At 41.9% G+C, this 12,541-nt stretch overlaps 1 protein-coding gene across 4 annotated transcripts in view; it reads right to left on the reverse strand.

Annotated features, from left to right (window-relative positions):
* LOC123643919 (aldehyde oxidase) overlaps nucleotides 1-12,541 on the reverse strand; it is a 65,839-nt gene that overhangs the window by 31,095 nt on the left and 22,203 nt on the right. For all 4 annotated transcript variants that reach the window (XM_045559818.1, XM_045559819.1, XM_045559823.1 and 1 more), the window contains exons 13-19: nucleotides 11,354-11,463; nucleotides 10,292-10,476; nucleotides 9,162-9,324; nucleotides 7,244-7,336; nucleotides 4,574-4,743; nucleotides 4,110-4,236; nucleotides 1,185-1,307 (exon numbers count right to left, since the gene is read on the reverse strand). In XM_045559818.1, the coding sequence (XP_045415774.1) occupies nucleotides 1,185-1,307; nucleotides 4,110-4,236; nucleotides 4,574-4,743; nucleotides 7,244-7,336; nucleotides 9,162-9,324; nucleotides 10,292-10,476; nucleotides 11,354-11,463 (971 nt within the window). The remainder of the gene's footprint in view (nucleotides 1-1,184; nucleotides 1,308-4,109; nucleotides 4,237-4,573; nucleotides 4,744-7,243; nucleotides 7,337-9,161; nucleotides 9,325-10,291; nucleotides 10,477-11,353; nucleotides 11,464-12,541) is intronic.

The following is a 12,541-nucleotide window of genomic DNA, read 5'->3' on the forward strand; positions in this document are numbered from 1 at the left end:
TTTGGGAGGTCTAATCACACTTGGACTGCAACTAAACTTCTATATTTTTGTCTTCTTGATATGATTTTATTTTAATGTTAAAATGTTAATAAAATTTCCCAGGAACAAACTCCATGTTCCCAAGCACAGAGCATCATGGCAGGAAACACCCTCAAGGCCAAGTTCTCCTGGAGAGGCTAATCTTGCCCAAGTCTCTTCCTCTTTTTCTGCCCCAGGCCATGTTCATCACCTAGAGAACCACGTCTGCACTATGTGGTGGAGCTAACACTGTTCCCAGAGCTCACGGAGTCTGTGTGTGCCGAGCCCAATCTACTCCTGCCACTTTCCCAACTTTCATCCTTTCATCATTCAGTGAATTATAAGCACCAATGGAATGTATGCAGAAGGACACCCTATCACTTCATAGAGATGTCTTATAGCCGTTATAAATTTCCAACTCCTTTCTAAAAATCAAGATAGAAAATGCAATTCTCCAATTTGTTTAAGTTGCCAGAATGCTGGTAGGCATCATATGATATATCTCTCATACTCATTTAAGATATGCATTAAAAAATCTAAAAATAGTTTCTCGATATTCACTTCATAGGACATCTTGCTGGTCCCCACTCTGTGCCTGCAGGAGCCTGGGTGAAGGAGCACACAGAGTTGCAGGGTAGACCCACTGTCCTGGACGTTGCCGGCTGTCCACCCAGCATTCCCCTCACCTTCCCCTTCCCAAGCAGAGCTCAGGTTTCTGTTTAGGTCTCCTCCACTCCATAGCCTGCAGATTTCAGAGAAATCTGACCCCCACCCCCAGTAGTAACCAATAGCTCCTCCAGTCATTAGTTCAAAGTTGGACATGTGACGTAAGTGGCTAAATGAGGCGGGGTCCCAGGACTTGTGCTCAGCGGCTGGGGTGATAATGTTCCTCTTGACCACTGGACGTGAACAAGGAAGCCCAGGGTGTCCTGGCTGCCATGGGGATAAAGCCCGTCCTGTGGCAGCAGAGAGCAGAGGCAGAAAGACACCAGGTCCTTGAGGAAATGGGTCATGCTGATACAGTTTGGGGCCAATAAGGCGCCTGTGCTTGGGAAGCCACTTTGAGTCATAGTTTCCTGCTACAGTAGCCAAAAGCATTTTAAGTGATATACCACTGATATCTGTTCCTCTGGCCCTGGAAATGGCACCACCATTGAACTTATTACCTCAATTGTTAGGATCAGCGGCTCCAAGTCTTGATAGATGATCTTCACTCGCTTAGCAGCTCGCTTTGCCTGAACCTCGGAATCTGCAATCACGGCACACACAAGATGGCCCACACAAAATACCTACGACACAGAAAGCCCTTTGTGGTCAGGGAGGGCAGGCACCAGGTCCTCTCTTTTGCTCATTTTCTTCCTTCCCCCTAGCACAGGGCTAGATACACACAGATGTGGCCCCTTCACATCTGTTCATGACTATAACCACAGGGACGACAGGCACTGGGGAGGTTGGGAGCCTTGTGCTATATCACTGGCAGTGATGGCTGCAGAGGGGTGGCAATGATGCTGTCTTCAGGCCAAGCCAGTGGGGCTGCCTGACGGCCAGCGGGCCTATGAGAGCCTGTCCCACGGTTTGATGTGTGGCTGCCACACCACACCACAATCAGGGTTGTTCTGGCATCCCCTTTCCCAGGGGGCTGGCAGCCAGCATCATTCACCTGCAGGTGGGAGAGCTGGACCAAGCAGTTCACATAGGGACCAGGGTGGAAAGTTCGATGGGGGGCAGGGGATACTTAAACCTCAAGAAAGGTAAAACCGTCTGGACTGGAGGAAGCCACCATTGCTGCTGAGTTCTCTCTCTGACCCTATACTGTGATCCACAATTCAAACTTAATCACTCATTTTAAAAATCTACTTTAAACAATTATGTCTTTTCCACAATGAGCATATAGTAGTTTTATCATCAGAAAAAAACTAATATTAAAAATGTTAAACCTAGAACGCACAAAAAAGTATGTTTGTTGGGGGTGGGTGTGGGGGGCAGTGGAAAGAGAAATGAAACAACAATGGCAACATGTTGATAATTTTTGAAGCTAGGTGATAGATCTGTGGGGCTCATTGTACTATTCTTCTTCTTTTTTTTTTTTTTTAGACAGAGTGTCACTTTGTTGCCCGGGCTAGAGTGAGTGCCGTGGCGTCAGCCTGGCTCACAGCAACCTCAAACTCCTGGGCTTAAGCGATCCTACTGCCTTAGCCTCCCGAGTAGCTGGGACTACAGGCATGCGCCACCATGCCCAGCTAATTTTTTCTATATATATTTTAGTTGGCCAGCTAATTTGTTTCTATTTTTAGTAGAGACAGGGTCTCGCTCTTGCTCAGGCTGGTCTCGAACTCCTGACCTCGAGTGATCCACCCGCCTCAGCCTCCCAGAGTGCTAGGATTACAGGCATGAGCCACCGTGCCTGGCCTATTCTTCTTTATTTTTGTGTATGTTTACAATTTCTACAATGACAAGATTTTTTTTAAGGCATAAAGTGAATTTTAAATGAATGTTTAAAAAGGAATTAAACCTACACAGGCAATGATTGCCGTTGGTGCTGTTTGACACTGTCTATGGTGCTGTTCTTTGCTCTCCACAGATGCTTGGTTTTGCCCCTGTGACTGGCACATAGACGTGGCCCCTGGGATGCTTACAATCTCCATCAGCACACCTCAGAGAGCAGGCACTATGGTGCAGCTGGGACCAGTTTTACTTCTTTAGTTAACATTTATGCAAAGGTCATAATTCTCATTGTCCCTGCCAGTGCTACACAGCCCTGTCTTGGGGGAGTTTCAACCTTGAGTTCAAACTCTCGGTCATCAAGCTTTCATTTTTACCGACTGTATCCGCCAGGGAGAGCCAAAGGTAGGGACTGTTTCAAATTATGAAGCTCTTTTGGGTAAACACTGAACTGAGAACTGTAAGTTATGCAGAAAACCTGCTGACTGCTGTTCTTGCTGCATTTTCTGATAACTTGAGACACAGTAGCCAAAGTTTTAATCACTTGTAACTTTCAAATGGCAACAACATTATCACTGTCCCTCTACTCATTTACCCTGCTACATGGGAGGTAGTGTGGGGAACACACAGAGAAATCAGACATGGGCGCTCATTCAAGGAATTATACTAGGTAGGGGAAATATATAAGACAGAGAAATAAACATGCTTAATGCAAGGTAGAAAGTGCATGAAAGGTCCACATTGTTTTCTTCTCTAGACTGTAAGCTGTATGAGGTCAGGGACCACAAGTATCTTGTTCAGCCATGGTGACCAGACATAATAGATGCTCACTTTAAAAAGGCCGCTGAATACATAGCAGCGTGAATGAATGAGTCAAAATAAGTTCAGAGAGGAAGAGAGAATTTCTGGATTAAAGGATAAGTAAAGGCTTCATGGTGTACATAACACTGGAACTCAGACTTGAACTTGGGACTTACTGAGACTGGGGCAATAGCAAGGGATTTTCAGGGAAGAGGTTTGCAAATAAAAGTTATAATTAATCTCTCTTCATTCTTTCATACTTGTTAACAGCATATTATATTATTGCTAGAAAATATAAAACACCAAAGTGTGTGTGTATGTATAAAATAGGTTTGTTTTTTTTTTTAAAGAGACAAGGTCTTGCTCTATCACCCAGGCTGGAGTGTGTGGTCCCATCATAGCTCACTGTAACCTTAAACTCCTCAAACTCCTGGGCTGAAGCAATCCTCCTGCTTCAGACTCCCGAGTAGCTAGGTGCACACTGCCACATCCAGCTACTTTTTAAATTTTTTTTTAAAGACAGGGACTCACTATGTTATCCAGGCTGGACTTGAACTTCTGACCTCAAGTGATCCTCCTGCCTCAGTCTCCCAAAGCAATGGGATTATAGGCATGAGCCACTGTGCATGGCCTAAAGTATCTTTTATATAACTAGTCAACTTCTTTATTTATAAGGAAAATGAATGTATTTGAATTCATTCAGTATTAGAATATAGAATTTTATAATAAGTATTCAAAGAATACTGGACTCTTTTATTATATGCCAAATTAGATGCTATTTTTAAGAAAATATGAAGCAACTTTAACTGAGGAAGTTATTTTTCAAACAGAAAGCAAAAATGCAGTACCTTATCTGTTGCCAGAAATTTCTCAGGTTTGGAGTAAAATAAGAAGGAATTTACGCCACTAAGATGTTCCGCAGTCACGATGTCCACCACGCCTGGCATGTTGAGAGCTTCTGACAGGTCAATAGACCTAGGTGATAACACATGCAGCAGAGCTCATTAGAGCAGCCATACCACCCAAGAGCACAGGTAATTGGAGAATAAGATACGAGAGAGGTAAGACATGTCAAATAGCTGCTCTAGTAGTTCTTTGCCAGAAAATTGGGAGAAAATTCCTGGGACAAGGAAGTTATTTTATGAAAGCACAAATTATAGTAAATCCTACATTTCGAACCCATTTCATCTGTGGTCTGCATTGGATATTGCCAGCAAATCACTTACCCTGTTCATGCCATTACTTTTCACAAATGTAACTTAGATAAAAGGGCAATCATTTATGCCTACTGGGTAAGAACTTTACCACTTACACAATCTTAGCATGAGCTCTTGAACTAGTTACAAAAGTCAAGAAAAGTTCCCGGTCCACGGCAGGCATGTCGTCGCAGTAAATGGCTTCTCCCGTGGCATGCTTCACACCAGACAGATGCATGATGGGGTGGCCAACTGGGTCTCCAGGAAGCTGCTCGGGGTCTACATTCTGTTTAACAAATAACCAAAGTATACTTTTTATAGTTCTACAGAGAAAGTAGGAATAATCACATTATGAACATTTCCCAGAAGAGAGTAGATACATAATTTACATCCAAATCAGAGCACTTTTGAGAATGAAAGCACTCACTATTAATAATAACACCAGGACAATAAACATATTGCAATAATTCAATAGGCAAAGTGGTATGTAGAGTCATGATGTTGTTTTTATTTTTTTTCAATTTTTTTGAATATAGACCCCAAGCATCTCTAATGGAAATTCCATTTCTGTAAGTAAATGAATTTAAATCGTTCTTCCTGATAATATAAATTTATGTCCTCCTGCTAATGTTCATGTATTTCTTTAAATTTTATTATCCAAATTATTTTATGTTTATATAGAAGCATGGCACATATATTTTATAGAAGAGTATGATGACATCATCACTATGTTTATAAAAAATATTGAGGCTCTGACTTCAACCAGAATATTTTCCTATTTTGAGTGAGGAAGTCTAAGAAATAGACAATGCTGGTGGAGAATAAAGCCAAAGGGACCTGCAATTTGAGTAATGACTCACTAATGTTCCTCTTTCTTAGAGACCCATGGAGTAAAACATCTTGCTACTGGTTCTGTAACTACCCTAAATGTGATTCATTAACCAAAGTGGAGATTCACTAACATAATGTCTATCCTGATATTTCAAATAGGAGGAGAATTGTTGGCTTTCCTAGTTGGGTGGACATTGTGAGAAGAATTGGAGGTATGAAGAAAGAAGGATAGTGGGATAAAAGACATGACGGAAGCCAAGCTCAGAGGTCATGGTGAAGACTGTGTCTGAGGAGCTGCCTGCTATGCCTTGGTGGCAACATCACCCTTAACTCCTGTGTCAGCATTGCATTTGGTGCTGGGCTGAGGCCAGATTCCCAGGGGCTTTCTCTGGAAGACTGGGGGGTGAGGGGCATAAAGTCAGGTCGGTCAGCATGAGGTCTGGGAAAAGCTGTGGACGCCTTCCCTTCCCATACCATCCACTGCCCTCGCTGCAGTTCCCAGGCCCACCCTATGCCCTGGATCAGGGAGGGACTCTTCCTTTGAGATGAGCCCCACAATGCCAGGCTATACATCATATGACAGAAGGGAAGAGATTGCAGTTGATCACTTGCTTCTGCTCAGCATGTGGCGAAAGACACTACAGAAGAAAGAATGTTGTCTCCTCAAACTGGTGGTTACTTGAAGCTATATCAAAACGCTTTCAAAGCAAATGAATTGACCTAGGGGAAAAATGCTTATGGTGAGTGCTAATGTCACTCTAGCAATGTGGATACTTGTATGTGTATGTGAAAAACCATAGGCAAACAAAAATAAAACTCCTCTGTATGGGAGATACACTACATCCAAAACTTTTTCCTGCAATCAGTGATAAACTCTTGTTCAAGATCATCTACTATGTGAAGATTTTCAGTTTTCTTTGGATAATTTGAGTGCGTGTTAATTTGTTGTTGCTGTTCCTTTCTGAAGTTTATACCACTGTCAAGGCGATGTTAGGGTGTATGTAAACTGAAGGTTTCAGTTGCCACATTTTAGAGAACACCAGGGATGATGCAGCTGTTTTTAATTTTCAAAATGGTCACTTTCAATGGAGTTGTGTATATTTGAATTTTTAAATATATCAAACCTAAAACCCTGAGGGGTATACATCAACTTCAATGTTCATTACAACATACTGTAAGGTTTTATAACTAAATCCAACAACAGATTGAGTGACCTAATGATTTTAAAAGCCTCTTCATGTTGTTGACTTAATAACACCCTCGAGGTCATGTTTCTTGATAATAATTTCAGTAAAAATAACCAAATCTTATCCAGTTTATCAATAGGATGACTTCGGGCAATATTTTTATGATCTTGTGGCAGAAAATTCCATTTGATAGTTAAGAGGAATTCTGTCCTTTCTAATAGCCAGCTTTCATTATGAGCTTACAAACAGCTCTTAGAACTTTAGTTTGACTCACTGAAAAACCACTTGGAGAATAGGGGTTGGGGGAATGTGGAGATATTTTCTCCACATTCAAACAAAACAAATTCGTGGCTCTTTTAAAAAGCATTAGTGCATTTTTATCAACCTCCAGGGCGCTGTGTCTTCTGCTGCTTTAGAAATGAAATCAAAGCAGCCCGTGGCCCTGCCACAGAACCCACCCTGACCCCCAGGGTGCCAAGGGCAGGAAGCACGTGCTGAGTTGGGCGGCTTGTGCACGTCGCCACAGTACAACGCATGTGGCCTTCAAGACCAAAATCAGCACTTTTCTTTAAAATTACCACAGCTAGATTTGTGTTTAGTTAGAATTCTTCATTGATTCTGAAATTTTAATGAACACTAATGGAAGCTGTGAGTTCGCAAAAGGGAGCTTGGGTTTATAAAGTTTGAGGATCACTAAGAGACCGGGGGAATGTCCAGGTGAAGGCTCTATAGCCCGGACTCTGAATTTCTTTTAAAAATGCCACTAACCTGGTACTTTATTGTGTTCCAGTGATGTCTGGAATGAAGATCTTCTAAAGCACTCTCATACTCGTCCGCAAGGCTAGGATAGTGAACCGGGTCCTGAAAAATAGAACCATGGCGGATATTTAAAATGGTTTAAAATGTGCCGAAATGGTCTTAGAAGGGAGGCTAGCATGATTCCTAGCAAGCACCTCTACTCTGAAGTCCAACATGTACTTCGCAGTACTCACCCTTTTCAGCACCTTGCAGGTGCAGGCAGCTCCCTGACTCAAGGACACACTCTGCAAGGTACGTGCACACACCCACACCTTATGAATGGCCGAGTGAACACAGTAGATGATCGACTTTCACTACCTCTGTGTTTCTTATGATTCTCTCACATGCTTTCCTAAACGATTGTGCTGTACAAACCAAAACAACGGGAAGATAGAAGCTAAGTAAATTAAATGGAAAGGAAGAGAACACTTAAGCTAGCAGAAAGTCAGAGCCGAAGCACAGCACTGCTAATGGGCATTACACTCCACGCTGTACCGACCAGCCGGCTGGGGAGGGACAAGAATGCAGAGGCTGCACCCACAGGAGGAGGCCTCCCATCCTCCAGGAAAAACACTCCTTAGGACGGAGGGAAATGGGTCATTTGGGTCTTGGTATTTTAAACAATACATTTGATGGTTATTTTTTATAATTTAAATAATTTTAATAGAAAATAAAACCAACAAAGGCTATTATTTTTAAAGAGAGGAAGTGGAATGGAATGTATAAGACTATAAGGTGAAAGTTTTGAATTGTATCACTTGATTCAGCAAGAAGTTGTCTTAGTTTGCACTACAATTGGGTTTATTTTCTCACTTTTGGTTACCTGATGATAATATGTCACTTATATAGGATTTCAAGCTTCCATTCTCAAAATTTTGATACAACCCTTCTTTCTGGTTCTCAGTTGTTCCCATCCACATGAGAAGACACCCTCAAAGGCTATGATAAGAGAGGACTTTGTGTTTCTTATTTAAAGCGATCATACCAATGTCTATACCACGTGAAATGTGTTCTTGGCTTCTAGTCTAGCTTGGTTGGCTGGCTGTAGCATGGGCTTAAAGAGGCCAGTAAGGTTCAAGTTCCTTTTGGGTCTAGTAAATTCATTCAGAGAATGAATTTCTGTTGTATCCTCCCTAGACAACAATCTCGCAGCTCTAATCGTTTGTCATTAGGGAGACCAGACAAAAGAATGCCTGGGTTATTACCATCGTTATCGTGACTACGACTGAGCAGTTCCTGAACCACTAGGAACCACATTAAGCCCTTTTCCTGCAGTGACGCATTTCACAACAGTCTTGTGCAGCAGCTGCCATCGGCATCTGATGGGTGAGAGAAATGAAGCCTACCCCAGAGAAGAAAGCCAAACACATGAAGGAAAACCTTAGCATGAAGGTAAAACCTCAAGAGGAAGAAATGCATTACTGAGGGAAAACACACTCAAATCATTAGCAAATTTTCTGAACATTATCTAGAAGAACAGGCCAGAAACAAACAACTGAATGGTGTTAAACAAAATCCTGTGCAACTCTCTGCTCTACTTACAATCCTTCCCCAAACTCACACCCACCTGCAGACAGGCTGAGGGAGACCCCCAGCAAGGCCAGGTGTTTCTAATTTGGGTTGTCTTTTGTGCTCTACAGCTATTCAGCAGGGGTTTGTTGCCTTCACTTTGGGTGTCGCCATAGCCCCAGTACTGGGGTGTTACTATATCAGCAGTCCCCAACCTTTTTGGCACCAGAGACCGGCTTCATGGAAGACAATTTTTCCACGGATGGAAGTGTGGGGTGGGGTGGAGCTCTGCAGCCTGGTCCCTAACAGGCCACGGACTGGCACTAGTCTGTGGCCCAGGGGTTGGGGACTGCAGTACTACATGACCAGTTCCACTTACCATCCTCTTCAAAATCTGTGACACCTCCAGGTAGAACTTGAAGAGGAAACTGACGATAAGCGTCCTCTTGAACTCGACCTTCCCACCTGGAGCTGAACCTGGAAGCCAGACTTCATCCAGAACCAGCCTGCACGCTGTATCCAGCATCTCCTCATTCCAGGGCCTGCAGAGTCAAAAGAGGAGACTCCTGGCCTGACAGGACTCAGAGCTCACGGGTTCAGCTCGTGTGTAAGACAAATCACTACAGTTTAATACAGGAAATAACAGTGCAAGCTCCGGAGTCAGGCAACCCAAGTTCAAGTCCACCCACCACTCCCCAGGTGTCTGGCCCGGGTCTCACACGTCCTCATCTGTGAAAGGGGAATGACAGCAGAACCCACCTCATGGAGCCATCTTGAGAAATAAGTGACACAGGAGTTACTGATCCTCATGGGACTAGGACATTGGCTGCATGCCAGGTTCTGCTTTAAGTACCTCGTATTGCTATGTATTCACTCATTCCATCCTCTCAACTGCCCTATGGGTAGGTACGATCATCCGTCTCTCACAGATAAGGAACCCCAGGTACCACGAGCTTAAGTAAGCTGGCAGAGATCGGGAAGTTAACAGAGGTTGAACTGAGATTTGGACTAGGCAGCCTGGATCACTCAAGTCCTAAAGCTCATGCTTTTAACCACTGTTCCTGTTATTTGTCCGGAAATGGCAGCTGATACTGACTAAATGCTCAAGAGATATTACCTATTAGTATTATCTATAGAAATAGGAAGTCCAGTAAGCAAACGCATTTAGCAAATTATCATAGAATAAACTCACATAATTTATTTTTTGTAATGATAAATTATTCTCCCATAATATAGAACACAAATTTGTACTGCCGGGAGATGGGCTCTCTCTTTCACACACACACACACATACACACACACACACACACACAGACACACACGCACACACAGACTATGATGCCTACTTCAGAATTCAACAAAATCAAGACACATAGAAATAATCATAAACATCTTATTGGAATTCTATGCCGTTAAATACAAAAGTACTAATAAGCATTTTTCTTATCGTTACATCTCACCACGAAAGGGCTACTCCGTTAACTGGAGTCTAAGGACCCGATGCCTTACCTTCCGATGAGCTTCTGGCAGGAATTCTTGGCACAAACGGTGGTTGCACCAACGCCTCCATAGAAAATGGATAACTCTCTAATGACGCCATCCCCTTCTCCAAAGAAGACTCTCATTCCCGAATTGACTATCGCTAGCGCATTCTGTTGCCGCTGGGCTTGTCGGAAGGCTGATACGAATTCCCACTGAAAGAAAAAGTGACAGCTGTGCACTAGGCAGTTTGTGTGTGTTGCCTCATTTGATCCTTGTCACATCCTCTGTTATGAGCTGAATTGTGTCCTCCCAAAATTCATATGTTGAATTCCTAAACTCCCAGTATTTCAGAATGTGACTGTATTTGGACATAGGGTGTTTAAAGAGCTAAAGTTACAATGAGGTCATGAGGGTGGCCCTGATCCAAAATTGTTGTTGCCCTTACAAGAAGAGGAAATCTGGACACAGACTCGTACAGAGGGAAGACCACATGAAGACAGGGAGAAGACGGCCATCTACAAGCCGGTGCCAGAGGCCTCAGAAGAAACCAAGCCTGCCAACACCCTGACATTAGACCTCTAACCTCCAGAACTTCAAGAAAGCAAGTTACTCTGTGTGGTTCTTTGCTACAGCAGCCCTGGCAAATGGATATATCCTCTGAGGCAGACTGGCTGATTCTCATTTTACAGATGAGGAATCTAAAGGTCAGAGTGATGCAGTAAGTAGCGTAGGTCTTGACAGCAGGACTCAAACCTGAGTTTATCTGATGCCAAACTCTTGTTTCCACTAAGTCGGATAGCAAATGTATTTCGTTAGCCTCTTTCAAACCCCAAGATATAGATAGAGATATATTCTTCATGTCTTATTTAGAAAGGTCTCCTGATTTTAGGAATGAGAGGGGTGTGCATAACACAAGTAAAGGTAACTATTCACAAGTCCTCTTAAAATAATGACCTCATACTATCTCTTGAAGTTGAGCTTCTATCTCCTCTATAAACACTCGACAATTTTTCTTAACCTACCATGTGCTGGAATAAACAAGCAAGGCTCATGGGTAAAACCTGGAAATTGACAGTATGCCATTCTCACCTTCCTTGAGTAGGGGATGCTCACTGAGATCAAGATTTCTTGAGGCTTAAGGTCTGCATCGGGGCACTTGCTGAAAAACTGCTCATTTAAAGGAATTTGTCGTTCTCCGTCTGTGGAAAGAAATGACACTTTCCCTGAAATCTGTGGTTTATTAAATAAACTTCTAACACATGGGAAATAATTCTACCAGATACCTGAGGAAACTGGTTGTTTAGGGAAAGAAATGCCTTCCTATGCTTAACAAATCTTTATCATTGCAACTTGCAATGTTTCTTCCAGTCTAGGCTTTATTTATTTATTTATTTATTTTTTGTCTTCCTTGGTTACTTGTAGATAAAAATATCAAGCAGAGTAACCCAGAATTTTAGGTAGAACAGGAACTTAGCAGTCCTCTTCCTGAACAGGACAATTCACTTAGAGCTTTACAAGTAGGGAGTAGATAGTAATATTTCTCTTGATATTTTGATCAAGTCAGTCAACAAGTATTTATTCTTTATAACTAAGAATGCTACTAGGTATAGTAGTGAATAAATAAATTGCCTTTAATGAATTTGTGTAATAGTTAGGTGTTGTTTCATTTGTTTACATTTTTTTCCAGTACCTAATCAGTACTGTAATCAATATATTGGGAGGAAGAACAGTTTAAAATTATAACAACATATGATTTGGGGATGAAAGCTGAGAAGCTTTTGTTTTTTTGTTTTTTTGTTTTTTTTACAAACCCTTGTGTTGGGGACTGACTTTCAATAGATTGCAGCAAGGGAGCTGCTCTGCTATGTACAAAACCCCAAACTAAGAAGCTTTTGATGTCTATATTCACATCATAAAACCTGTTTCTTATGGTATGACTTTTTAAAGGGATATTACATATGAAAATTCTGAATGCAAATCTTCCTTCTTAAGATAATTTTGTGGTTTAGATAATATAAGGAGTAGGTATTTAATAGTACAGGTAATAGAAAGCTAGTCCATGTTTTTAAACTAAAAAAAAATTTATAGAGGACCAATTAGAACTTTATAATAATTGTTGAACAAGTTGGAATAAGAGATATAAATTAAATATTCTGGACTTAGTTCCAAAAACAAAAATCCAGTAAATAAATACAAAATGTGGCCAAACCATTGTTCATCTAAAAAGACCTGTAGGCTTCCACCAATGACAAATTAAGTTTGAGCCCAAAGCCTGAT

The sequence above is a fragment of the Lemur catta genome, chromosome 8, assembly GCF_020740605.2.
Source record: "Lemur catta isolate mLemCat1 chromosome 8, mLemCat1.pri, whole genome shotgun sequence".
Lineage (NCBI taxonomy): Eukaryota > Metazoa > Chordata > Mammalia > Primates > Lemuridae > Lemur > Lemur catta.